This window comes from Eurypyga helias, unplaced genomic scaffold (genome assembly GCF_000690775.1).
Source record: "Eurypyga helias isolate BGI_N326 unplaced genomic scaffold, ASM69077v1 scaffold23816, whole genome shotgun sequence".
NCBI classification, from domain to species: domain Eukaryota; kingdom Metazoa; phylum Chordata; class Aves; order Eurypygiformes; family Eurypygidae; genus Eurypyga; species Eurypyga helias.
This window is the reverse complement of record NW_010257570.1, coordinates 28230-55576: the sequence shown is the minus strand read 5'-3', so window position 1 is coordinate 55576 and position 27347 is coordinate 28230. Positions and strand designations below refer to the sequence as shown.

Sequence of the window (27347 nt, the reverse complement as noted above, 5' to 3'; positions counted from 1 at the left end):
CCCTGAGTGAGGTGTAATAGTTCCACCAGTCCAATCCTACATTTCCTTTACATGGAAATGATTGGATTTATTGCTAGCCATTTTTAGATCATATTAAGTCAAACCATAACAACTAAGCACCCTTCAGGGCTTACTGCAGATTATAAAATGCTGCTTGAAAAACAGACATGCAAGGGTATGAGAGGCAACAATACAGAGCTTACAACAAATCTTATTTTCAAGATTCTTGATCCTATTTAAGTAATGTTTTTAAATGTTCAGGCCAACTTTAGAGAGCTGTTATACAGCTCATGAAACACTGAGCGCTAATATTCTTCAAATATAAATATACATACATATAGAACATTAATTGGCAAGTACCTGTTAAAGCCAACTTCCTTTAGTAAGTTTTTGTTAATACTTTTCTGATAAAGAGCTACTTGCAAAGAACAAAGGCCAATGTGACAATTATCATTTACCTTAAAATGAGGGCAGAAGGCAAATGAAGCCTGGGAACCTCTACACCCTAACAATCTTGGCTTGTGAAACAATTTATGCCCATGTTGCTAGGCTGCCTAAACCAGAAATCCATCCCTAAAAAGGGGCTTGTGTGCTTTCCAACGCAGTAGCCACGTTAACGAGAGCTGCTCTGAGATCTGCTCCATGGTATGCCTTGAAAGACAGACCTGGTCTCTCCTGGTGAGGAGATGGATATAGCTCCTTAATTGACTAGGAAAAGGCACTGAGAGTCCAGGAGAAAGAGGCAACAACTTTCCAAACTAGTACTGGAGAGATCAACTCTAAATGCAAGGTAATAAATATTACTGCAAAGACAGAGCAGGCTAGAGAGCTACAGCCCCAGCCAATGAGATTACCTCGTCAAGGAACTTTTCCAGCCATCTGAAATTTCGCCTATGCATAAAACTGCCACCCTTCACATTCAACTGCGGGCAAATTCAGCCTGACATGGTGAGGATAATAAAATGTAATCCAGAAGCTCGCTAGGAAATAAACAAGACTGTCTCCAGCAGGCCATGACAGGAGAGCATCAGGAAGCTGAGAACCACCAAGATGCTTTTTTGGTTGGGTGCAACAACTGGGACTTCTGCAGGTTTCCTGGGACAATGGCATAATACCAGCGCAGAGACATTCAACTGCAACAGAGTTGTAAGAGAGCAGTAGCTGCCTAAGGATGCACTCATGCTTGCTAAGCCTCTAATCCCAGCTTTGATTCCTTTTCCCCTCCATAATCAGTTCAAACAAGGCTAGAATTAATCACTGTTGGCAAATTTAAAGGTTGCTTTTCTTCTCCCTGCTTAGAATCTGCCTTAGGTCGCACACAGGGCTGGCATGGGTGAGGACATGGGCCAGACCCCTCCAGAGTCTGGCATTCGCCTACTGCACTGTAATGCCCGTAGCAGTAAGAGTAATAATGCCACGGTGATAAAAAATGCAGTGCCTGCTTACTCAGCTGTGGCTCTGACTCAGGGGCCACTCTTGCCCGCTTCCGGGATCCATCTCCGAACAGGCCCTTACACCCCCATCTACAACACCTCTGCCCATCCTGGCTCTGGTCTCGACCAGCTCTGTAGTGTCTTCTCACTCATCTCCTCCCACTTCCAGTAGACCATTCCCCCATCCGCTCTAGTCTTCCTCTGACAGCAGATGCGCTGAGGAGAAGCCCTGGCCAGACAGCCACGGGCTGGACAGGACAGGACAGGACCTTCTCTTGACACACATTCACATTATGATGCTCGTACTTTGCTCGGGAGTTCAAATGGGCATTTTGGCCAGCACAACTGCAACCGATTTCCAATTCAGGTCACCCTCACATCACAATGAGGATCAGGCTTCAGTCATTAGGTCCACCAGTATTAATGATCCCTTTGTAACTCTTGTAGACATTGCATTGCACACTCATTTGTTTGGACTATCTCCAAGCATCCCATTTCTTGTTATTATAGAAAGTCAAGAAACATAACATAAGCAGGGCTCCTAAAAATGAGATTTATGTCCAGCTGCACTGTGCAAGCAGAGTTACAGTGCAGAGAAAATTACAGGCAATAAATAAACGTGTATATAGATAGAGGATGTCTTTTAATATGTATCCACAAAACATTCTTTGGAATGCCTAATGAGAAACCTATTTCTGGTCTCTAAAACCATTTTCTTAAGACTTAGTGAGCTCTGTACTTAACAGGGGTTAGTGGGCCAGCAAACGAAGTATTTTTCATTTCCATTTCAAAGGATTCCAGCAGAGGCAGATATTTCCAAACATCACATTTGCAAAATGCTGCTTCTATTAAACCTGTAAGACAAATTAATTGCGTCACCCACCACAGAAAATCTCAGTGTCATTTGGTATGACACGGGAAGTGCAGAGGGATGGTGGGCATCCCTCCAAAGTGCAGGTTACACCCATAAATCCTCTTTCACTCACCCCATGAGCTTCTTCATCTGATTCTCTGGGATCACGTAACATTTCTGGAGCTGGCTTTCAAAAAATTGACACAGCCAGGAGTCTACAATTAAATTTTTTTTTTGTTCTTGCCTTCCGTGATCTTAGAAAGCAGGGTCATGTGGATAGATGGGGCTAATTTGATAGAGCTGTCTACTAAAATAACAGATGATTCTCAAAGATGATCTGAAAAATACCACCCAACGAGGTTCACTCCCTGCTGCTGTTCCCTCTTGCCCAGAAACTGCCCAGGATTAATGAGCTTCTCTTCCTCTCACTGCTATGAGCTCAGGCACATCCCCAACCCCACTTGCACACCTCCTGGCTCCAGAACAGGTTGCTATTACCCTGGCAGGACATCCTAGCACCCAAAACGGACAACGACCAGAATAAATCATGTGCCTTTATTGCTTATGAACATGCAAACAGCAAGGAAAGTACTGCTGCCTCTTCAGTGGCGTATCTGTCACACAAGAACGTCACAGCATGTTTCACAGCTCACAAAAGTCTAAATGTGCTCACTTAAGTCAATACACGGGCCGGAGGTGCACACTGCAGTCAATAAAGAAGACGTGCAGAAAGCCCGTAGACAACAGACAATAAGCACAAGAAAGAGTAAAAGCTGAGGATGCAACATCACACTAATTTCACAACAAAGAAGAGGTGGGTTGTTAGAGCCAAAACAGGCAACTAATAAAACCTGACATATTTAAGTTGAAGATATTAACATGAGGAACCTAAAGACTCCCCAAGCAACAAGAAAATGAGCTTGAAAAAGCAATGACCGGTTGCGCCAGTAATTTATAATCTTTCAGCTGCTGAGATTGTGAACAGTGGCACTTTGTAATCTTATAGGGAAAGCAGCTCTAATGCCATCTGGTCATATATTTCTGGCCAAGATCATTTAGTGAAGTCTGTAATGAAAAAAGTTGCGCATCCTCCTAAAAATCTGAATTATGCCAGCTGTGCCACAGTGTCACTTGTGTTTTCAAGGAGAAGGACAGCTGTCATTGCTTAAAAGACCTAATTTTTCTTGGATTGCGCTAAATTATCTTACCTGTTGTTAGGAAAGGAAAGGGGGAAGTCCCTGTTAACATTTTTGTTTGATTTTTGCTGACATATATACAACACTTGGTTTTTATACCCACCTTGCTGAGCCGCTGTGAAGAAGGTGATATTTGGACCTTAACTCTAATCTGAAGTCAGTAAGAAGGGAGCGTGGGCTCTACAAAAATCAGCAGACCTGCCTTGGCATGAAACCAGTTTGAGCGAGGCTGCAGTTAAACTCATCATCTTCACCTCTCCTAATGAATGAGACATTTCATATTTTACATATTACCTCAGCAAGTTACTGCCAGTTTAAATTGCTTTGTCACCTCAGATTAGCACTCATCATTCATGCTAATGTAAACGAAATGGTATCTCTCCTGAATTATGTGAAAAAATAAATGGGATTACAACGAGGGTTGCAGGGCATGAAATTTCTAAGCCAGGATCAGCTAATTGTGGCAGGTACTTCAGTCCACTGAGCCATCAATTTGAGCCCGTGTATTTGCTATTATGTTATTTTAAGGTCAAATCTTGCTTGCCTTAAGCACACAACTACTCCCACCAGCTCCAAGGGGCTATTTGCAAAAGCAAAGAGATAGAACCTCAAACGAGCAGCAAAAGAGATACCACCACCAAACTGTCTAGAGCAAACCCAAACTCTTCCAGGACACAAGGGCCAAGAGTGCGCCTTCAAAACCACGGCCCGTCTAGACGCCTCCACCCGCTCAGAAAGAAAAGCAGCAGCAGGGAGAATTATAACCCAGTACTCAGCGTGACAGGAAGGAAATAGCACTGGGAAATGCTTACTTTAATGACAGAAAAATATTTGCCAGGCTTGGGCTTAGCAGCAGTAGAAATGTTATTACTTTCCATGCTGGAAGAGCAAATATTTCAAGGGCTATTTTTTGACACCTTCACTGTGGCTTGATTTCTGCATCTATTAAGAAGCAGCCTATATAGCCTGAGCTGTGGATGCTTTGCAAATCTTTGCATACAACTCCATTTTACAAGGGTATAGTGTAACAGAAGTGGGTATAATTTACATCATGCTGAACAGCTAGCAAAAGTGAATGTATATGAAAATATTCAAGTGCCCTTGGTTTTGTTTCCATAATTAATGCTAAATTCAATGTTGTCTTCATTTAATGATTTCTCAGGGTACACGGAAGCAAACCAGGGAAGTGCCCCGCGAAGCACTGCTGTGTAGACTCCTGACTGCATACGGTTTCCTTCCTAACACGTTTGCCAGCCTTTTAACCTAAACCCCTTAAAACGTTAAGAGTACAGAAAGCTCTATTTCCTAACGATTTGCAGTTTCATCTTCACAGCATGCTTATGTTGAGTGAAACCCATTTCCAAATACCATCACTGCAAGTGTTTCAAAGCCCAGGAAATGCCTTTTAATTGTAATCGCTGTGCCTGTCTTGGGCCATCCTGAGCCTCCCTCCCAACGCCCATTGATTCTGGTGGGGCTGCAGAGTATGACACCAGCCAGTACATTAGCTCTGTTCTGCTGCTCTGAAATTAGACAGAGAAGAACGAATATTTCAGTGCTGTGAAGTTCCAGTAACCCAGACAATCATGGGAAGTGCAGTAAGTGAACGGCTTTTAAGGATGAACATTTACAAATGTGGGACCATCCAGCTCTGGAAATTACCTCTCGGGGTTATGGTGATGTACTTTAGCTTTTCCCTCATTATGTGTAGGCAAGTTTTTAGTCTAATTTCTGGGTTCAGGGCTTTGTGAAAAGAAAGAGTCGCGAATTTCATTTTGGAAGAAAGAGAAGTGAGAGAAAAGAAGAATGAAGCAAAGACAAGTCTACAAAAATGCTTCTTAACATGGATTTCTCTTGGCTATTGCTTATTTCTCAACTGCTTCTCTTTAATAGAGCCAGTCTCTGTTTTAGCACACAATGTTATCTTTCCTCTATCCTACTCCTTCCATACATAACAAATTGCATTTAAGGTACTTATATGGCTGCTGTTACTAAAGCATGTGTGCACCTCTTTAGCCTATCTATCTTCGTAATAGCTATGGGAGCTGGGAAAGTCCTATTACAGTCTCAGGCTCACAACATCAGAGATATTTAGGGGCCTGCCACTGAGATAAATGGGATTAGCTGCCCCATGGCTTTTCTGGCTCAGAGCCTCCACTATGTCCCTAAAATCACAAAGGACATCTTAAATGAAGCAGGGAACTACTCTTAAGAGTCTCACTACCTGGGCGGGGGGGCTCATTTCTGGACCAGTTTTTCCTTTTTGATTTAGTTGTTATGTTGCTAAAGGATGGAGGTATTAGATAAGGTAAAAATCATGTCTTTATTTTCTTCTGTCTATGCATACCTTAAAAGCTTTCTACTGCTGGCATACACTGGCTACAAGCACTTTGGGGTACTCTGCTTTACTCCAACTCGGTTTTCTCTCAAAAAGCTCTGTTTAAAGTCTGCAAACAACTACTGAATCTCTTCGTTAGCTCAACACTGCTTCCCTACAGAGCAGCAAATAGACTTTATTGTTCTTGGCACCTGGCTTTGTTCGGAAGAAGCACTGGTGAGCAGTTGCTTCTGCAAAGCAGAGCGTGCTGAGGAGAGGGCTGAGCGGCTGTGCAGTGCCCGTACACATGCACCCTTACCAGCACGGCTGGCTTATAAAGGAAATTTCCACCTTTCCTGGGGTGCTCCATCAGTTCCCTGCCCAATACTGAGCAACAGATGTACAAAACACACAAGCCACCTACCCACACGGTACAACAGGAGCAGCATGGCTGCCTGGAAATTTGCCTACACATCTCTGCTTACAAACATGGGTATCTGTTTTGAACGTCACACTTCCCAAAAGCAAACAGCGAACTGGTCTGACACAAGGGAACAGTACACAGTTTTCATACAGAAACAAAAACTCACTGTCTCATCTTTGGGGGGAAAAACAAGGAGGTACCTGGACCTCCTGCCTTGGGTGGGTTACCACAACCACCCCGGCCTCCTGATGCGATAGCACTATGACCTTTAGCGGCCAAATACTCACCAGGACAGGCACAGGCAGAATATTTTTTCTTACTGCAACCACAGGAAGACGTGATTTTTTACCTCCATGGTCACTAAGGAGCCCAGAGTAACTCCAAAATACTGTTCCATCCTAATTGCCACAGGCACACACCTTTGAATAAAGAAGAGACAGCATTTTCCACTTCCTCAAAGCAATTACCTCTTCAAGATATGCATTAGTTCAATCTTTCCAGGATTAAATTAAACCAAGTATTAAATCATCCAAAGCTAACTACCTGAACATTTTCAATGCTTTCAACATCTTAAAAACAGACAGTCTTTGATGCTCGTTACTTTAAAGCCACAAAATTTTGTCTGGAAATTGACCACTTATATTCCCTAAAGTGGATGTTGAGAGGGAAAAAAAAAAATCTATTTCCAGACCCAAATGAGTATTTTGTTATTTAGCCCATATGTGAAAAGTGTCTTGAGCCTGTTAGGTGGAGTTTTGTATTAACTTGACGCACTCCAGGATGTTAAAAGCAGGGTGGTGGTGGTGGTGTATTAGTCTTACAAACACCACCACCACGTTTGTGTGTTGAGGATAGGAGGGATGAAGATGAGAACTCCCTCTACAAAGGATTATATCGGGTTTTCGGACTTGCACTGTTCACTGCAAGACCTTAACATGCTAGCAAGGTCACGATGATAGTCCCTCGGAGCATGAACACAGGTCTTACTCATCAGATCAGCAGTTCTTGTAAACATGAAATTACAAATTGTTCCTTGGCTATTAGTTTTACTAATTTGACCGTGTTGGAAAATAATTTTATTCCTAATAGGAGTGCAAAGTGCAACTGCTTCCTTGCCCAAATTGCCTGTTTGCAGCATTCTGAAATGGAAGTATTTCATCAGCTTAGCTTGACACAGTGAATTTCTATTATCATAAGAAAAAGAACTTCCAGTATCCCATTTCAGGTTCCAAATTGTTTCAGTTCATTGTGAATCTTTGAAATACGAGAAAATGTAGTCTATTTCCAGCTTAACACTGCTACGGAATACCGTAAATCTGCAACTCTACAGATAAATGTCTGGGTTTACATACAAACAGGACAAAACTCTAGTGAAATAATTAGCAAGATTTACTGTAGCGCTGTGACTACAGAAGAGACCTGAGAAGATTCAAATGTGCTGCTGGTGGCTGCTGGCTTCCTGGGTCGCCTGGGAAGCTTCTGGTACAGAACACAACAAATATCAAACAGTCCAATTACCGTGATGAAAGTGCTCAGTCAACACGCTGTGACCCATCACTCCAGTCTGGCAGGGAAGCATTTTATCCACACTGCGGTTTGTGGTTTGCGCAGATATCGCCCGCTATCTCAAATGCCTGTCCTTTTAAAATACACTGCACAGTAGAGAGCGGCAGGTTTTACGACAGCACAGATTCCAATCTTTTTAGTCCTTTTAATGAAAATTAATCATCATACTTTTTTTTCATGGAAAAAGACCAAACCTAAACTGTGCCTGCTGACAGTGTTCCATGTATCACTCCTAATTCCTTTAAATGTGCTTTTCGCATTTGCAAGAAACACCCCTTTTCTCTCTTTGCCTATATACCCAATCTGTCCCCTAGATGTCCAAACAGGACCGCTGCTGATCAGGCTATTTCCTCCTGACTGATGCCTGCCAACATCTCCCTTCCGTGTGCTCGGGAATATGCCTCTGAAGAGCCTGGATGGAGGGTGTGCAAGTGTTACTGGTTACAGGTTATTTATATATTCTCCTGGCGTTAAGCTACCCCCATCTTCAAAGCAGAGTCACCTTCCACAGAGAATCCTTCTGATCTGCAAATGTGGAGCGTGCAAAGCACCACAATTCTCAGCCCTGATGCCCAGGAGGGACAGCCTGTTAAAACTCAGACTTTTCAGCTTCTTCACACCTAAGTCTCGAGGTGGTTTTTCACCTCATCCACACAGCGTCCACTTCAGTGGCCACGGAAGCTCCCCTCCAGCAATTTCAACAGCCTCCGTATCAGATCCTTGCCACGTACCATGTTTATTTAAACAGAAGGGAGGCTTTACACTCCATAAGAAGAGTCATGGGACTAGGAGCACGTGTACTCATTTAGGAATGAAGAGCAAAGATACCAGGGAGCTGTTGCGAGCAGCAGGTTTGTTTCAACAGCCTTTTTTGGTGGTGCTGATCAGTCATGGGACTAGGAGCACGTGTACTCATTTAGGAATGAAGAGCAAAGATACCAGGGAGCTGTTGCGAGGACAGGTCGGTTTGTTTCAACAGTGCTGATCTCTGCCTGTTGCAGGGAGAAGTCAAAGAACCCCCAACAGGGATGCCTGGCCGTGCCCTTCAGTGCAAGACGGGGCTCCCACGCTGAAACGAGAGCAGTGGCTACCAGGATGACTGCACTCCTGCAGTCACTTAACGGCCTTACACGTACCTCTTCTTTACCAAAGTCTTGCCACCATGCTTACCGCTGCTCCAATAAAGACATCGATTCCCACAGCTATATTTCTGCTATTGCTGTTCACTCAGCAGTTGGGTTTGATGGTTTCTCAGGGTGACTCATATCCCACCCTCAGCTCACCCTGGCAGGTTCCTGAGGCAGCTGTTATCTGGGCAGCAGTGTAGGTTTACAGCAAGCATTTCACATTTCGTGCTGGCTACCTCCTTCCCTTCCCTCTGAAGATGCACAAGGCAGGTCCCTATCAACCCTCTACCGCAAACACCTCCAGCAAAACCATCCCAAAGTGCTGCCGTGGACACTTCCAGCTCCTCTAGCAGCATTATTGATCTCAGCATCGCTGACCAAAGAGCTCCCAGCTCTAAGGCTGCACTGGAAGCCCCACCAGCACTCAGACCAAGGCAAGAAAACAGTCCCAAAGAGCTTAGAGAAAACAGCGGCACGCAGCTATCGTAAGGAGAGGCCTGTGAGCCCTACAGGCTTTCTCTCTGAGCTCAGGAACTACAGACTCAAATAACAGATAATCGGATCTTGTAAACTCATTTCCGCTAGCTCTGCGGACCATTGGTTTCTTCCCCTGTTTTACACACAGCAGACAAGGGCTTGTTCTATTTTTTTTTGGCCCCGAGAGATAAAATTTTATATTTGTTACTGTGTATTTAATTTTCTGGGTTTCTTTCAGAAAGATACAGTCTGTCACAGCTTTATTCCCCAGCGCAAACCTGAAAATCATTGGGCCATGTCCTAAACCAGTAACATCAACTTATTCAGTGCCAAAACTTGGCTCAGTTTTACAGAAAAGGCTCTTCACAGAGTCAGCTTCCCAGTAAATCTTCAGGGATGTTAAACCACAGGCGGATCCTACTCCCGTACGATACATGTATGGTGTTTTCCTTGGCTAGGAATAAAACAGAACTGCTTCAGACACACTGTGCTTCAGCTGCATAAAATGTCTTGATTAGCATTTCTTGCTTTGTTTTCAGAAATAAAGGAAATAACAATAGACTCCAAATCTCTCCCGTTCATAGCCGAAGCTGGCCCGCATAATTGAAGGTAATAGTTAGCTTCTTAATAGCTTGGCATTTTCCACTGCACCTTCTAGAGACGAGAAAAATTCAGACGGAAGAACTATTGAATCGTGAATGTTCATTCAGCATTCTCAGTAGGCATTTTCCTCTTGTATTTCAGCCAAAACAGTAAGTAATGTAGGCAGGAAGCATAGAGAGCAATTGCTTTACTGGTGACCAAAGGTAAGAAAGGTCAAACGTTTATTTCCTATGTTGCTCCTATGAATGCAGTGCCCAGAATCTTTTAATTATATTTCATGGTACTCTGAACTTGTACAAGGACATAAAATATATTTATAGCTCACTTAAACTCTTGGTAATGAAACAGCCATCCTACGCAGGATCTCTGCTAATCAACTGAAGACTTTCTGTGCATTAACTTCAAAAACGCACTTGTTCGTTCCCCAATGAGTGAATGTTTAAAGGCAACAGCAAAGCAAAGCTATTCTTTTCCTTAGGTAACCATTTGAGACTGTATTAGTTCACCTGTGATGTTTGGAGTACAGGAATACAATTTCACTGGCGATGGACATTTATTATAACTGTTATTATAGCGCTGGAAGCTCTCAACCACACTGTGCCAAACACCAAAGAAACATGTAATAAAAAGATCAGCCCTCTCTAAAGCTTTTCCTGCCTAAACATGTCATTTTCTCTCTTTCAGACAACAACAAAAAAGGGGTAATCAAATAAAGAAGTCTTTAAAGATTTCACTTAACTAATCACACTTGATGCAAATTTCTGATAAGCAGACTGAAAAGCTCCCGTACTACTCTGCTCCTGTAATTATACACCTCAGAGCAAACTTACCTTACACATCTTACACAAGTCTTCCATGCTGGGAATCTGCTTTAAGATGAATTCTGGGGAAGAAGATCAGCCACCCATGTCAACTGTTTTTAAGGCTGAGATTAAGGAAAGGAGTGGGTGCTTTACAACAGAACCAGCTGGCTGCCCCACTATTCTCTTTCCTCCAGAAGCTGTGGGACCTGGGCAGGATGGAGCGGGTGGTGATCCCGGGGAGGGAGGCAGGCTGGCCCTGCGCTCAGGGCTGCGGCTGCCTGCGCACCTCCTGGGCCCACGGCACACATCCAGCTGCCCCGCAAGGTGGGGAGGGAGGCTGCTGGAGCACTGGGCTCCCGAACTGGCTGCTGCCGATTTGATACCACAAACCAGAATCTCCGGGGCAAAAGAGAGGCCTTAAGTTGGTTTAGTAAAGACTACAGTCAAGTCTGTCTTACAGTTGCAAAGCCAAACATCCCCATACTGAGGGAAAGGAAAAAATCCAAGTTGCTGGTGAAACCTTAATTCAGCTCCCTGATGCGTGCGCATTATGATACAATCTTTAATTAGCCTATGAGGAAATTAATAATTATGTACCGAGTGCAGGATTTGGCTGCTGTACAGTAAATAATGCACCACGCTACCCAGTGAATGATGATGATTCAGCAGACAACATCTATCATCTGCCCTGCAAGAGACAAGGGGCTTGTGAGAAAAAAAAATAGTCTAGGATCACATCATTAAAGAGTGAATAATAATAGTTCATTTGCACCAAAGAGGGAGGCACAAATTAAGATTGCACTAGGAATCTCAGTTCTAGCCTTTCCCCTCCTTGCTTTTTTTGCCATGGACTATGCAAACATGAAAATATTTAGTGTTTCTTATCTGTTTCATACAGCAGGCATGGCCAAACAGACACTGCATCGGGCACCAGATCAGGGACCCGATGGTGGCAGGTTGGGCACTGCAGAAACAGGAACAATCAGATTCCTTTCAAAGAGCTCCCCAAGCTGGACAACACTGAGGTTTGAAATTAGCCATGATTCTGGCTGCAGCAAATGCATGCCCAACATTTAAAATACTGGTTTTGTCGTGAGTACAGCCAACTGTACAGCCTTCCTATTCACTTGAAAGTGTGAAGGAGAAGGATCAGTCAGTGCTCCGGGCTCTTGATGCCAGCCAAAGCAGTCAGCGTTGGAGGAGGAGGAATACTACCTCTCTCCTGTTATTAATTGGGAGCCAGAATTGGAGAGCAAAGACACAGACAAGTCCTTGATTTACAGTGAACCAAGACAGACGGGATGCTCTACTTCTGCCCTCAGATGTCACAAATAAAGCACAAAGCAAACAAATTATGGCTACATATTATTCTGGGATATTTCCACCTAAGCCCTTGCTTTTCCTAACGACTGGGAGGGCAGGAGCAGAGCCAGAGGCATGGACAGGCACACCAGAAGAGAGCCAAAATCCTGTTCTCAGTAAAGTAAATACCAGCCATTTCCCCCATGACAAGTTTACTACATGCTGCCGCGCCATACTTTTACTGGCATTCATTAGTCCTTGAGGACCAATTTATTCATTTTTAGCAGCATTAAAACAGAGGTTGCATTTTACAAGTGAATCGCTACACTGCTGGGGCTGCAGGAAGCCACTCAATTATCTCCAGTGTGTTAAAAGCTGAACCCAGACTCGATACTAAGCTTAAATTATAACAAACATTATTTCCCTGAGCCTTGATTCACCGACAGTCTGCTCCCCAGCTCGCAGCTGACTCGGGCTTTTGGAGAGGGAGGTTGGGGGTGTTGGGCTTGTTTATTTATTTTTATCATTGCTGTGCAGCTTGGGAACCTGCAGAGCAGAGACAGTCACCACTGGGGTGCTCAGCAGTGCGTTACTTGCAAAACACTACTGGAAATGACAAACAAGAGGTCGAAGCACCCAGTGCAATGAAGCTGCTCCTCTTTTTCTATCTGATTTCTCCTTCATTGGGAGCTTCATTTCTGTTTAAGAACAGCTGGAGACCACAATTTAGCATGCACATTTAATATTGTGGCATTCACAGGTCAAATTAACAAGCTTATTACCTCTTGATATGTAAATATACTGTAATATTCATTCCCAGTAACACCTATAAAGAATACAGCGATCCCTGAAATTGGGGCTTGCCCCATTTCAACTGAAATACATCCGCCTGTCTACACATTCACATACATACATATGTATTTCTTTATATCTCTGACCCTTTCCCCTAATCAGCATCCCCAGGCCACTGAGTGAATTCATGCTCTTGACTGTACTGCTTTAAAAAATACCGCAGCTCTCATTCTTCGTGTAAGAATGAAAATCCAAGCAATTTTCATAGGTCTCCTTATGGTAATTCTTCCTGCATTGTTTAATTCCATTTCAGACTATCATTTGGCGGCTCTCGCAGGCTTTTTTTTAAGAGATTACAGTTGTTGTTTTAAGCAGCAGGTGGAGCGATCAATGTGGAAATGTATGTATCCCTCTTGGAGATGTAGCTACGACAAATGGAAACGAGTTCCAGCATTACATGTGAAAATAAAGCTAGGTGAGGGATAAAAAGGTGCTTTGGAGAGGTAAGAAAAAGAATCCTATTTCTTTTCCCTATTAATGAATGTAGCCTCACTGTTTTTCTGCCCTTGTATGTGCTGCTTTCATGCTGGCCTTCGGGTGAAGCATGCGCTGATGGGCAGTAGGAATCATCGCTGAGCCATGTGGAGCAACTTTCTGCAAAGCACAGATCCTGCTGGGATAGCAGTGGATTAGGAGTATTACTGAAGAGAAATCTTTAAAGGCCCTCAATGAAACCGTCATTTTCACATGTCCTCTCCCAGAGATGGCAATGTAGCTGAAGTAAAATCTGTAGTGTACCCTATCCCCCGGCTCCTCCGACTCAAAGCACCCGATGCTGGACTCGGGTTTTGTAGAACCAGGTCCTAAGGAAGCTGGGTTTTCTGATTTCTATTTCTTTTTACAGTGAGACAAACCCAGCTCATAGGTGTCTTGGCCAAGCCTGCAGGTTTAATGAGAATGACTTAACACCACCCAGTTTCTTCAGAAGTAGCTATGAACTGCTGGGTAGAACGAAGGGTTTCTTTCCTTCTAACCAGGCTAATTTCAGAAAATACAAGAAACAAAACCAAAACACCCCGACACAGCCTGGAAGGGAAGTGAGGCACTGGAAAAATCTCTGCTCATATTATACCACGTTAAGTGTGCTTTTAAATGCAAGAAGCTGTGTTGGTCCGAAGGGAGGAAACGAAACAAGAATAGGAAGGGGGGAGAAGTGAAGTATCCTTAAGCAGTCATTGCAACTACAAAGGTGAAATGTTCCTCAGCTAAGGCCATCAGCCTCTTTCTATCACAAAGAGGGATTATCTTTGACTCTCCCCGCAGGTAGACCAATTCTCACCCTAGTTTTCATAGGCACAGAGCACCTTCAAGCTCCCACTGGTACCGCTGGTTCTCATGCTACATCCTAAAAATCAGCCCAACTTCCCTAATCACATGTTACCAGATGCCAAAAAACTCCGTTATACCCTTGCCCCCATTTATACAAGCTGTTTTCAGATCTTCCTCATTACTTTGATCATTACTTCCATTTTTGAAGGGGCTACACACACACACACACAAAACCCACTTGTATCAGTGACCCAAGGAGCATTTAAAGCCAGTGCCTATTCCCTCTTAGTTTGGGGGTGCTGAGAATGAATGCATGGAAAGGTCTTAGTTGATAAACCCCAGTAAGACTGGAATGACATGATGTCTTTTGCTGTCTTACTAGAACAGGATCACCACATTTTACGAACTAGAGGGCCTTCTGGTAATCCTGTACCTTATTCAAAGCCAAGGGACTCGAGCTCTGTTCCCACCTCTAGCACTAACCTATCCTATGACCTTTCACTCGTCTCCGCCCTCCACAGTCCACTCACCCAAACCTGGCTTTGGTTGGTTTGTTTTGTTTTTAAACCAAGTCCTTGGACCGCAGGTTGAGTCTCAGACAGGCAGGATGCCCTGCAGTGCATTACAGTAACAAGAAACTTTTTGGCTCTGTGGATGTGCTACTTCAATGCCAATAACTAATAAAGCAGAATCAACAGTTTGCTGCGAGCATTTCTGGTGAAGGAGAACAAAGTACTTCTATCATCTCCAATGAGAACACATAGAATGCAGCACTCAAAATAGCACAACCTCCTATGTCAGGACATGCCACATATTTCAATAGCCCATATTCAAGCTTATGGTGTAATCTGTAAGCGGGGACAGCACCTTGCCACAGAGCCCTCGATGTTCTCAAATTACCACAGCACCTGGCTAGGAACAGAGATGTGATTCTTGGCAAATGCCAAGCTGGGGGTGGGTATTACCAACTCAAGAGTTGATTCAGAGTACCTACATTCCTTTGCAATGCAAGTAGCCCAGGAAATCCTAGTGTTTTTTCCTCTTAGGAGAAACATTGAGCATCAGAGAGCTGAAGGGTGAAAACTGCTTCATGTGGAAACTAGTAAACCAGCTGGAAGATGGCTGAGCGTGAACTGATTCAAGACACGGGCTTTTGTGCAGAGCCATGCAGAAAAACCTCAGCTGTTCATCTCCCATTCCACTGCTCTGACCTCCATCCGGCCATCTGGGTGTAATGCCACTTCAGTCGCTAAAGGCAACATCCAGTGCCTGTCATAAAAGTTTGGCTGCTTACGCTGCGAAATCAAAGGTTTGCAGAGAGACGGGTGCATTGATTCCTGAACGTTACAACACACTCTGCCGACACTTTCTTCTGAAATGACTATCTGGACATCACTGGTTTCTTGCAAAACATGTCTGTATCATCCCGTATCTTGGAAGAGCAGGTGCCATCTTTTCTGTCCCCCAGCAGATGCACATTTTGCTGTTCTCTGAGCAGAGGCAGGTTTTTTGAGTGTGTGACAAAACATGGTGACAGCTGCTGAAACCCAAATGCCTGATCTACCTTTTCTACCTCATCTGACTTCTGCAGGGATGAAGCAGCTCATCTCTTGGGATGTGCAAGCCCTTGCAGGAGGCACCCAGTGCAGTGCTCTCACCACAGCCACTGCCTTGTTTTGTTCTCTTTTCTTTCTATAAAAGAGAATATTGTGCCTATGCCATCTGTTAAGCAAAATGCTGCACGTACATTGCAATATACCCTGCAGCACACAACGGAGCCTTGCAGATTAAACGTGAAGAGAAGTGGCTGTAAGGGGAGAGAAAACTCCAGGTGCTGGAGCTGTTACAGGTGAGCCTAAGCGTTTGCTTCCCCCAGGCAGCTATCTGTCAGGATTAATCTTGCCGAGCCCAGGAATGCGCCTCCATAGACGCCGCACCCCATTCCAGGAAACCATAAATACCAAACGAGATGCTCAGCACCACACATGAAAGCATCTTCTTTCTGCAGAATGACAGCCAGACTAGCATCAATCCTGCCTTGTGCTGGGGTTTTCTTAAGGTGGTTCCTTGGGGGATACAACGGAGGAGGCGAGCAGAGGCGAGTGTGGGTGCTTGCTGCCTTCCTCCTAAGGAGGCCTCCAAGGGAACCCCCTTACTTACTTCTCTGTCCTGGATACACCTCAGAACCTGCTTTTTTATTTCCAGGTTAAAGGACATTCTCTCTATCTCGTCCCAAAACCAACCCTAAGGGAAGGAAGTCCAGGGGAGCCAAAGGAATCATCTTTGATAACTTCTCTTATAAGTACTTTTGATAACAGATCCCAGAGGCAAAGCTGGAGGACAACTGGGCTTCTTCTGAGTGAAGCTGCCCAAGAGTCAAGCAGGAGAGGGCACAAAACAATCAACGGTGCTTTGACTGGTACAATTTTGCACAACAGGGTACCGGTCCTTGTCAGAGAAATGCAGTGCAGGTGATGAACCCTTATTTAGCAAAAGCAATTGACTCCCAGGTTTCTTCTCCTCCTGTTTCTTTGTCATCTCACTAGGAAAAAAGATCATTAAGCTTCCTGCTTATCTCACCTTCCTCCCCTTACCTCACCCCTCTTCCACAGTTTCCCTGACTCTAGTGGCGTTTTGTTTGGGGGTTGAAGTGTTTTAGGACCATTCATATTTTTCAGTTTGGAAAAGATACCTGTCCACAGGCACTGCTCAGTTACGAGACCAGCAGAAAGCCAGTGCAAGTCTGATGTTTGGAAAGGCAAACATCAGGTGAGCCGTGGAAGTCATCCCGATGTCCCCACCACATACCAGGAGGGATGGCTGAGCCTGCTGCCCCTGGGGCGCTGGGACCCACTGTCACCCCTGCTGCCACCTCATCTGCCTGAGGCTGCCATGGCGGTCGGTGCTCTCCCACAGAGCTGAGCCCATGGACAAGGCCACCAACTGAGGCCACACACCGCAATTTCAGGGGCAGAGCCCAGCATGGGGAGTTACCACAAAAAAGAGGGTTTCTGGCTAATCAGGGACTTCTGGATCCAAAGCAATACATTTAAAGTCCCAACTCAAAGGCTTCGCCCCAGGGAGCAGCCAGTGCTGGTGGTGGGAGGCAGCCAGGTCACCAAGCACAGGCTGGGACTGCCAGAGGGACACTGCTGACTCCAGAAGTGCTCCTTTCTACAACCTTTGAAACAGAGGAATTTATTTCAAAACACAGCAGCATTTCCATATTTTGAGGCATAACCTCTGGAAGATTTCTTTCCTACTTCTACATAAACACAGTATCTTTCAGACAGCACCTCACCAAACCCAAGCCACGTGATGCCTCCACAAAACACCCACAGCTGAGAGTGGTGGCAGCAGGATGCTGGAAGTGTGGAGCAGTTCTGCTGGGACAATGCCTCTGGGGACACAGGCACTGCGGTCCCCATGGCCCAGATAATCATTGCTTCAGTCTTGTGTCAATCATTTTCTGCACAGATTAGTCCCACATCTCTCAGAACACACCTTTTGGTGTGTGGGCCACCCAATCTGGATACCTTAAAATTTCAGACTGGCAGGGCTTGGTTCATGCTGCTGTAAGCTGAGAAAATACCACAAAATTCAGATTCAGCTCTGGATTTTGTAGTCCGGGTTTAAAGTCAGCAGGGTAGGTCAGAGCCCTGCCTACTAGGCTTAACTGTACAAGACTCCTGATCAACTTCCTTAAGCATCCACAGTACATGTAAATAAATACATGTATATATGCCTCCCTCCCCAGTCCTTCCAGGGGCTGAAACCCTAGGTGCTGTGGGTTAAATAGGTTAGTTCCTCTGTCAAAGATACACTTGGTTAATTTTTAAACAAAGGTCTTCAGAAAGCTCTAAGATTTTAACCATCAGCTTCTGGGACGTTCCCCACCTTGGAACATTTAAAACAATGATTCATCTTCATGAGAAATATGTAACTGCCTGAAACTAACCCTCAAATAATGTTAATTATCTGCATGGTCTGTGTTTCAGCATATGCAGCTGCCAGCTACCACCGTTGGACATTATGAAAGCTTTTACATGGCATCAGCTTTCCAATGAGCAGACACCTCTAAAATACATAATTCTTAATCTGTATTTGATTGCCACAGCCTAAAAATCCCAGAATTTATGAGAGCTACAGATTGTTTTTAGACTGCACAGTGTGGAATAAAAGCCAAGGTTTTTGGTTCAGCTTGTTGATATTTCCTGAAAACATGAAACAATTCTGAAAGGACCGATTTCCTGGCTCACAGCTAAAGGTCAGCAGTCACATAGGGAGTGCTTGCTAAGTGTACCAAAATGATTGGGAAGGAAAGATTGGCACAACATTGCAGTATTATTAAAAAGTGATTTAAGTGGGGAAGAAGGGAGAAAAGAGTGAGACAGACTAGGATTAGCCTCTCAACAAGTGAGCTTTCATCAAGACCTGAAGAACAGCCTTGTTCCTTGCTGCTAGCAGCCCGTCACTGTCACTCTAAGCTTACTCTTGCTCCCTTTTTCCACCCCCCCTCTGAGCCTTGCATTGCCAGTTCCTTCTCCATCCCAGGCTGCACTGGCTCTGAACAGGCACCACAAATCACTCCCCTGGCCTTTCCTGCATGGTCCACAGTTTTTCCAGGCTCATCTCTGTAGATTATGGAGGCCCAAGTTTCATTGGGAAGGACAGGAGTGTGAAAGTCCCATGACTTTGTGCAACACTGACATACAGTTGTGTAATATGCAAAAAAACTCCCCATTTCCCCAAGAAATCACCCCCAAACCTGCCCCATGTTGGTAACTTGCCCTCAGCACAACTCAAGAACCAAAGCCATTCATTGGCTAACTCTGGTTCTGCAGCCGGCAGAGGGGGCAACAGGCAGCTCTCATTGGTTTCTTGGAACCATCTGCTTGAACGAAGTTCCTTGTCCAAGTATTTAATTTTATAACAACAGACACCGAAAATTTGCCATCCACTGAGATGAAATGAATTTGAAAACAAGCACATTCTGCAATTAAAACCTCTGAGGCACCTATAACGTTGTTAGCAACTTTAAAACAATATTTAGTACCAGTCGCAAGAGAGACTGTTTCAGCTCCCTCCAAAACTCACAATCTTGTTTTCATTTTTATTACCCATGTTTTTGATTTAAAATATGGGGCATGTACCATTTTTCAGGCAAATAAACTGACCAAAACCAACCTAGCAGCCTCCACAGGTCCCTGCCACAGGCTGTGCTCCCAGGTAACTACACCCCCCTCTCCCAGCCTGACCAACAGCCCTGGGACATCAGAATTAACAAAGAATTTGTGTGTATAACCCTGCTAATGAAATGCCATTACTCTGACCTCAACGTTTTTCGTAACACTGACTTATCAAAAGCATATGCTCCCATCACTCATAATCTGTGTTAGGGTTTTTTTTTGTTGTTTGTTTGTTTTAAATTAAAACCCACTGGTTGTAGAGCAAAATGTTACCTGTTCAGCTAAAGGCTAACAGCAAGCCAATGACCACGTGTACCTCAAATCCAATGTCCCCAAATCCTGCTACCTACAGTAAAGTAAAGCAAAATAGCAAATGCACTAGTAAACAGCTAAGCAATACTGTAGGCTGTTAAACTTTAAATTTAGCCCTGGCAGATGCTGGAGGAAGGGCGTCCCAGAAGGCACGTGTCCTCTGCTATGCAGAGACAGCACTCAAACCATAGACTCCTATTCCACATTTATCACTTTGGAATATATGGCTACACCTATTGTATGTCATCTGTATTTCATACATATATTTTCTCTAAAAATACTTTGTATGAAATAAAACACACTGCTTTTGGCCACAAAGTGTTTGCCCCAAAAGCAGCCAGTGAGACTGAAACAACAGATGGTAATTCCTTGCAACGGGACAAAGCTGTAGCTCAGAGTAGAGGCGCTCTGACAATTTAGGGCTCTACAGACCACAACCTGCAAGGATGAATTATTCTCCAGAGCAAGATGTTGAACACTAGCATGGAGACTATTACTTCAGAGGCAGATTGCTGTAGTCTTGCTATTTTCTAGCTGGAGCTTCAGGGCAATTTACAAGTAGAGACTATTGCCATGATCAGCGATGAGATTACAGGAGCACGATATGCTGTGATGAAACTAAAAACAGACAGCTCCAGGCCTAAAGTTCAATGTGCCACACCTGCTAGCAGAGAATATATAAATAACCTGGTCTCCAGGCTGCAGATCCTGCAAGAAGGGGTTGAATATCCCCATCCAGTGGGGCTTCCCCCACTACGTCCTCCCAAGGCCAAACAAAATCACCAAGATGAAGACAAGCTGTGCTTCAATACCTCTGCAGCCCCAAAAGCTGCACTCTAAGCTGTTGCTAAGGAAAACCAGCAAAACCAGGCATCCGGTGCCAGAAGACTGTAACTCTTCAATCTGACATCAAAAACTCTTTTATTGAACAGTTCTAAACAGCACTATCTGCAAAAGAAGTCTTGTTAACTGTGAATTTAATAACATTAACTGTAAGCTAGGGTGGTTTCTATGGAATTGCTTCAGAAGCTGAGGTGATTCCATTATCCCATCACTAGAACTCCCTCAATTTTAAACCATCTATGCAGTAGCTAAAGAAAAAATAACCACACTGCTTGTAGGTAAAATCATGATTGAAACTCAGACATAATATGCTGAATTGGTTTTTTTAAAGAATTCCTTCCATAAATTATACACTCTACATTGATTGCAAGTGTAGTTAAGCAAACTAAGACAGTATAATGGGAGCAGGAGACATCTTCTTGGCCTTGTGGGCTCAAGCGAGGTTATTCCCACTGCAAAACACCAATCATCTGTGCATTATGGTCTGTTAAAGTAATACTTGGCTTATCGAACCCATACTTTGTTTGATGCTTAAAAGAAACCCGGGTACACACCACAGAAATAAAGCTCTATTTTTGTAAAATGCTGGGGAACGGAGAAAAAGAAATAAAAGGGAAGCCCTTCCAGCTCTAACTGGCAACTCAACACAAGCATCCCCCCTTCATATGCTTGGTTTTGCTTGTTGTTATTAATCCACCAAAACATCACACACATACTAAACCAGGTGTTCACTAGGCAATTTCTGCTCATCATATAATCCTCAGAGCTTCCATCAAACTTTGCACTCTCTTACATGACAGAGGTAGAACTATGTGCTTTTGAGTGCCTGTGGCAAAAATACAGAACAGGTATACCAGCCAATGCTGCACTAGGCAGGGGAGGGAGAGGGTGCCAAGGCTGGAGGACGTTGCACATGAACCCCTGTGACAGGCTGGATTTCGGAGGTCAGCGAGCACGCTCAACAGCAGCTATGTCCGGTCCCATTCAGACACCAGTCTGAGCAACCAGTGTTGTAAGGCTCTTTTGAAAATCCTGGTTATTGCTTTTAAAGGCAGGTGAAAATCAATTAATTTTGGGCTTTTAAAGGAATGCCTTTGCTGTGGTCAACCCTGCCCACACGGTTACAATGCATTTTGCAGAGATGCACTGCCTTTTCTTTCTGTTTAGTGTAAAAGCACTTAATCTTGGTTATCTGCTCCCTGAAGGTCAGGCTTATTTCTTTAGATCTATTATTTACTGCCTGAAATTTTTAGTTCCCCCTTTCTGGCTATTATAGCTTCTTTCCCCAGATCCTATTTTCTTCACGATAACTCCATATGATGACTGTTGATAAAGTTAGGAGGATCGTGATTCTAAATGTCTGACCTTCTTCAAAATCTGATAATGGATACAGTTTCTGAATCATAGGTCATCTCAATTTTGCCAATAAACCATTTCTTTCCAGTGGCCTTCAGACCTTGAGGCTTACTGTGCACTGCAAAATGGAATCTTCAGGGAACAATAAAAGTAAGAGAGCCATCCTTAGCCTTTGCTTAGCATGTTAAGAGGGACACTGTACTTTGGAAAGTATGTTTGTCCCCAACAGCTTATGTACCACATTCTCAAAGACATTCACCACTATAGGACATTTAGGGTGGTGAGGCACTGGAACAGGTTGCCCAGAGATGTTGTGGATGCCCCATCCCTAGATGTCTTCAAGGCCAGGCTGGATGAGGCTTTGAGCAACCTGGTCTAGTGGAAGGTGTCCCTGCCCATGGCAGGGGGGTTGGAACTAGATGATCTTTAAGGTCCCTTCCAACCCTAACCATTCTATGATTCTATGATTCTATGATTTCCTGATGTTTGTATGAAGCTGAAGGTTAGAAGCATCTAATATGAAATAAACTCCTTCACATCTGCAATCTGTATGGAAAGGACAAGAAAAATCCATGCCTCCTTAAGCCCTCCCCACCTACTAAGGGCTATCCTGTCACATTTACCATATTCAACTTACAGCTCAAGGCACAGTGCCAAGTTTTACATCAGTACCGCAAATGTTACGCTCTGTGGTAAGGCACGATTACGCCATGCTTGTAAAAGCTGTGCCGGTGCCAAGGTACACAATTTGTTGGTATGAGTGCCTGCCAGCCTCCTTCAATGGCTTGACTGACATGGAGTTCTCGAAATGGTTCTCTTGGTCTTGCAAAAACACTGCCAGAGGTGCTATTCCTATTGAAGGTCAACATTTCACACAAACTACTGAGCAAGACGCAGAGGAAGGCATGTCAAACATGAATCCCTGGCTCAAACGGAGCTTGGAGAGTTAAGCAGTGACTGGATCCTGAACAGGGGGGAGCTGAGTAGGTTTTACTTACTGTCAAAGCTTCTGTGCTGTGCTGTTAGGGTCGTCTGCACGGAGCGACCAGCCTCTTTCATCATGGCTTCAAATTCACTTCGGCTTTTGTTGGCAAAGTTCTCCTCCATCTCGCTGGTGCAGCAGGTATAACCTTGTGGGCAGATCCGCAGGTGCTCCCCTGCAATGAAAGAAAATGTAGTTGAATGGCCAGGTCTGGAAAAGGAAGAATTTCACACCAGATAACCTCAGCATAAAAATATTCCAGCTCCCTAGTAACTTGGATCTGCATCAGGCTCTACATTTACCCGTAATTCGAGTTATCCTGCATTAATACAGTGGTTGGTGTGAATGCAGGTACAATTTTTCTCACTGCTGACTGTGAGGGAAGGAAAAGTGAAGGAGATTAAATTTATACACGAGGCAAAGAGAAGGGAAGTACACGTCTCCCGCCCTAGAATCCAGCTTTGCCCAGAATCCCAGAAGACATAGAAGTCTCTGATTAAATGACCTATTAGCTGTCCTCATTACATCAGCCTTAACATGTATATTAGAACAACTGTTTGAAACTACTTTATGAAGAAAACACACAACTTCAATGCGCTCCCTGCCTCCCCCAAAACACCTATCTGCGAAGGCACTTCCATAACCAGAGGTGAGACTAGTGAGAAGTTTTCAAAAGACAGAGATATGCTGAATGTCAGTGGAATTTGGGTGGCTAATGACCCTTCCCACATTTTGAAATCTGCCCATTTACTATTTTTTCAATGAAAAATTTATCTCCCAGAAAGAGACAAGACCACCCAAAAAATGGTTGCTGTGACAATCACTGATGGAATACACCTTTGGCTATAGGGAATGACAGGAAAGGGAAGAGGATCTGTCAGTGAAATTGCAAAATTTTTCAGTATGGAAGCTTTGCCTGCCCTCTGCAATCTCCTTATTGTGGAGAAGGAAGCGTTTGCATAGGCAGAGTCAGCAACATTTTAAAATAATTGCTTAAATTCTTAAGAGTTCTTACAAACAATGACACCTCCACCTGCAAACACACCCAACGTTTCTCCTTGCCCAGCAATAAGAATTCATTTGAATGAAATCAAGCAGCGGGGTTATATTTTTTCCAAGCTTAAAAAAACCCCTTGTTCCAAGCATGCACTGAGATAAACCAATTACAAAGAAGTTACCCTGCTTGCTTAACATAATTTGATTGGGATTGCCAATGATTTTGCTGGCAGTTTTACAGGACTGCTGTCTTAACGTCATAGCTGAGCTGAAACATATATTTAAACTTGTGCTTTATCTTGTGTGTCTCGACAGCTTTGAATCCTGAACCTGCACAGTCCTACAAAGTTTCCTATTGAAGCCCTCAGCTATTTACAGTATAGAGCCCTTACCAAACGTGTGCCATAGGGTAAAGGGTCTTTGAGACTGGGCATGTGTACTGTCCTTGTGAATACCATGTCATTAGTAGCCTGACTAAGAGCACTTCTGACAGGAATGCTCTCCAGTTGATGTACTTTCGGCAGAAGCCATTCAAGGTGAGTCTGCATTTTGCTGGCCCTCTGGTCCCTGCTCACAGACAGCTCCGGAGTAACTTCTGCAGGCCACTGGGTTGAGTCTGCCCTTGGAAAACAGGTTATCATGTGCATCTGCACGCACACAACAGCCTTCCTGCCTATGTGATGGGAATTGCTGCTCACCTGCTTTCATAGGAGCATAACTCCCATTATCAGGCTTTTGTCGTGCTCCTAACTGAAAGGAGCATCAGAGATGGCGTCACGTCCCATGCACTCCCGTCTCCCATAGGACCACCCTCCCAGGTCCCACAAGTACGCAGGGACCTCTGCACCACAACATCAAAGCAAAAGCAGCAACTTGCTTCAATACAAAAACTAAGAGTCAAATATAAACACCATGGGGCTCAGTGCTTGCCACACCAAATGCCATTTAACCTACAGTGCTTGCCTAAGCCTTTCCTTCCTTCATAAACTAGATTGTTGCAATTCATTTCTGTAAAGCTGCATTTGTACAAGAAAGTCATTGTGAGGACTGCTGACGTGACTGACAGGCAGAAAAAGGGAGCTATAAGTTTTTTGACAAGAGACAGCTTTGTTTCCAGTTATGGCAAATTAAAAACTTTCTTTTTGTCCAGCCTCTTCCGTCTGATTTCTGCTGCCACAGGATTTCTGTCGAGGATCAAAGTTTTGTTGACAGTTGTTTTACAGCGGTATGCGTCCTTCCACGCTGCCCTTGGTGCCCTCAGGCCAAAGTGAGGCCTTGTCAGTGCCCGGCCTCTCTGAAAGGCCTACAAACAAGGAAACGGATCCTAAAGGATCTCAAGGGTTCCCAAAGACTGCCTTTACCACCACCGCCTCAGTCACTTTGCGGGTGAGGGCCTGGTGCTGCGAGCCCTTGCACAAGATCCCCCCCCGCCACATCTCGGTGCGCCATTTCACCAGGCCTTGCAGGTTTGGCCTAAGCCACCAACAACCCATTACAAATCCCCTGTTTTCGCAAACCAAGATAACGCAGTGGGAACCCATGGCCTGGGGAACTCCCATCTCCTGGCCTGCTGCCAGTAAGCAGGGCCTGGCTGAACAACGGCCTCCTACCCCTGAGGCAGGATTCTGGTAGGAGACACGCCTGAAACTAGGGAGAGCAAACATGGCCGCCCGAGCAAGGAAACACACCTTCATGAAAGCTGTCCGTCAGGCTTTAGAAACAAAAGAAAGGGGGAAAGGGTGGGCATTGCCTCTGGGGAAGAAGAGGGCCTGCCCTCAGAAGGAAGATGGACTGGGAGGAGGAGCCTCGTGCCGCGCCCAAGCCCCCTGATGAACAAGGAGGTGCAGCACAAGTGTGAGGTGTGCTAATTAAAACGTGACATGACCAGACAAAACCCTCCGCACTCCCACCCCAGGCAAAGCAGACAGCGTGTTTCAGCATGGTGGCATCACTCCAACACCTTGCTGTGCTAGCAGAGCTTCAAATAACTTCCAGCCAGCCGGCACCACGGAACAGTGGGAAAGAGGCAGAAAGGAAAAAAGGCAGAACGCAAGTGAAGAGTCACACCTGCAGCTAAAATTGCTTAATTTTACACAACTTTGTGAATTGAACATAGAGTTTTTTTACATGTTTGAACTCAGAGCAGTTTCAATCTCTTTTGAAGCAACATTTATCTTAGCTTTCTGCAGGCATGTCTATGGTACTCAGCACCACAGCACTTCATCCCAGTGGGAAGCAAAGTTTTTATCATTTGTCTTTGTAATCAAACTCAGCACACGCAAACTCATCCCACAGCACTATGAAAACGCTTTGCTTTCCTTCCTTTTTAACCTGACCCTGGAAACATTCACGATTATTATTTAACCTTTTTATTATTGACTCCAAAATAAACGCACCCTAGACCGTATTTTTGCCCTCCTTATATTTCAAAGTTCATTTGTTTGCTCACTTGCTGTTATGTCATTGCTGAAGCTGCACTATAAATACCTCCGGGTTCACTTGGCAGGACGCTGTCTGCAGATATCCGTGGAGAGCTAGGGGTGTTTTACGAGGAGTAAATCTGCAAGATACAGCGTGCGTTCTCCTCTCCACTGCTGCGTCAGAGAAATTTCCCCTTATATACAGCTGCCACGTTGCTAACCACTGGCTTGAGAGTGCCTGCTCCCGGCCCCCGTGGATGAGCTTTGCAGAAAGCAAGCGAGCGTGGCAGAAGCCAAACAGGCAGCAAGCAGAGGGCTGCGCCAAGTCTCCTTGAAGATAACAGCTATGCTCCCAGTGACTCAGGCCAACTCTGGGTCAGGCCCAAGGAGAATTATACTATCCCGTATGAGTCTGTAACTGAAACACAGCCATCTCTCTGCAGCCCTTGACTTGCAACCCCCCAGCTGAGCAGGTCTGCCCAGAGTGTATTTGATGGCTCAGCTAATAGCAGCTCCACGCTGCCCTAAGTGCTCTGGATTTAAGACACGTTTGTAAGTAAGGGAAGATGCACTCTGGGAGGCTCTTGTCTTCCCTTCAGAAAATTATCTTGTCTAAGCCTTCGGCAACCAAAATGTGTGGTTCAATCTGGGTCTCCCGGGAAGAGCCGGCTCTCCTGCAAAGGCTGCCGGAGTCAGGTTGGGATGTAACCCACTGACTTCATGGTCTCTTGGAAACAGAGACAGAGCAGAGCATGCATGAAAACAGCATCAAACAGATATCTCATTTATGATTAACTGCCCTGAAGTGGAAAGGAATAGGCAGGAGGCTGATGACAAGAAAATATCACACTGCCTGGCTACGGGCTTGGATTGACCTTCAAATACCCTCTCAGCTGGCTGGGTTAGCAGAGCATTTTGGCTATCGAATTCATTACTGCGTTTGAAAGTGCTGAATATTAAATCGCTTGACCACCTTCCCCTCAGGGATGGAGCTGGGCTTTTTTGTGGCAGGGTCCCCACAGGGGGA

At 44.7% G+C, this 27347-nt stretch overlaps 1 protein-coding gene across 1 annotated transcript in view; it reads right to left on the bottom strand.

Moving 5' to 3' along the window:
* The window catches only part of LOC104511453 (glypican-1-like), a gene marked incomplete at both ends in the record, with an annotated part of 73535 nt that extends 50456 nt beyond the window's left edge, over positions 1–23079 (bottom strand). Inside the window, one exon of the mRNA XM_010154078.1 lies at positions 22921–23079. Within this exon, the coding sequence (XP_010152380.1) occupies positions 22921–23079 (159 nt within the window). The remainder of the gene's footprint in view (positions 1–22920) is intronic.
* Positions 23080–27347: the final 4268 nt, after the last annotated feature.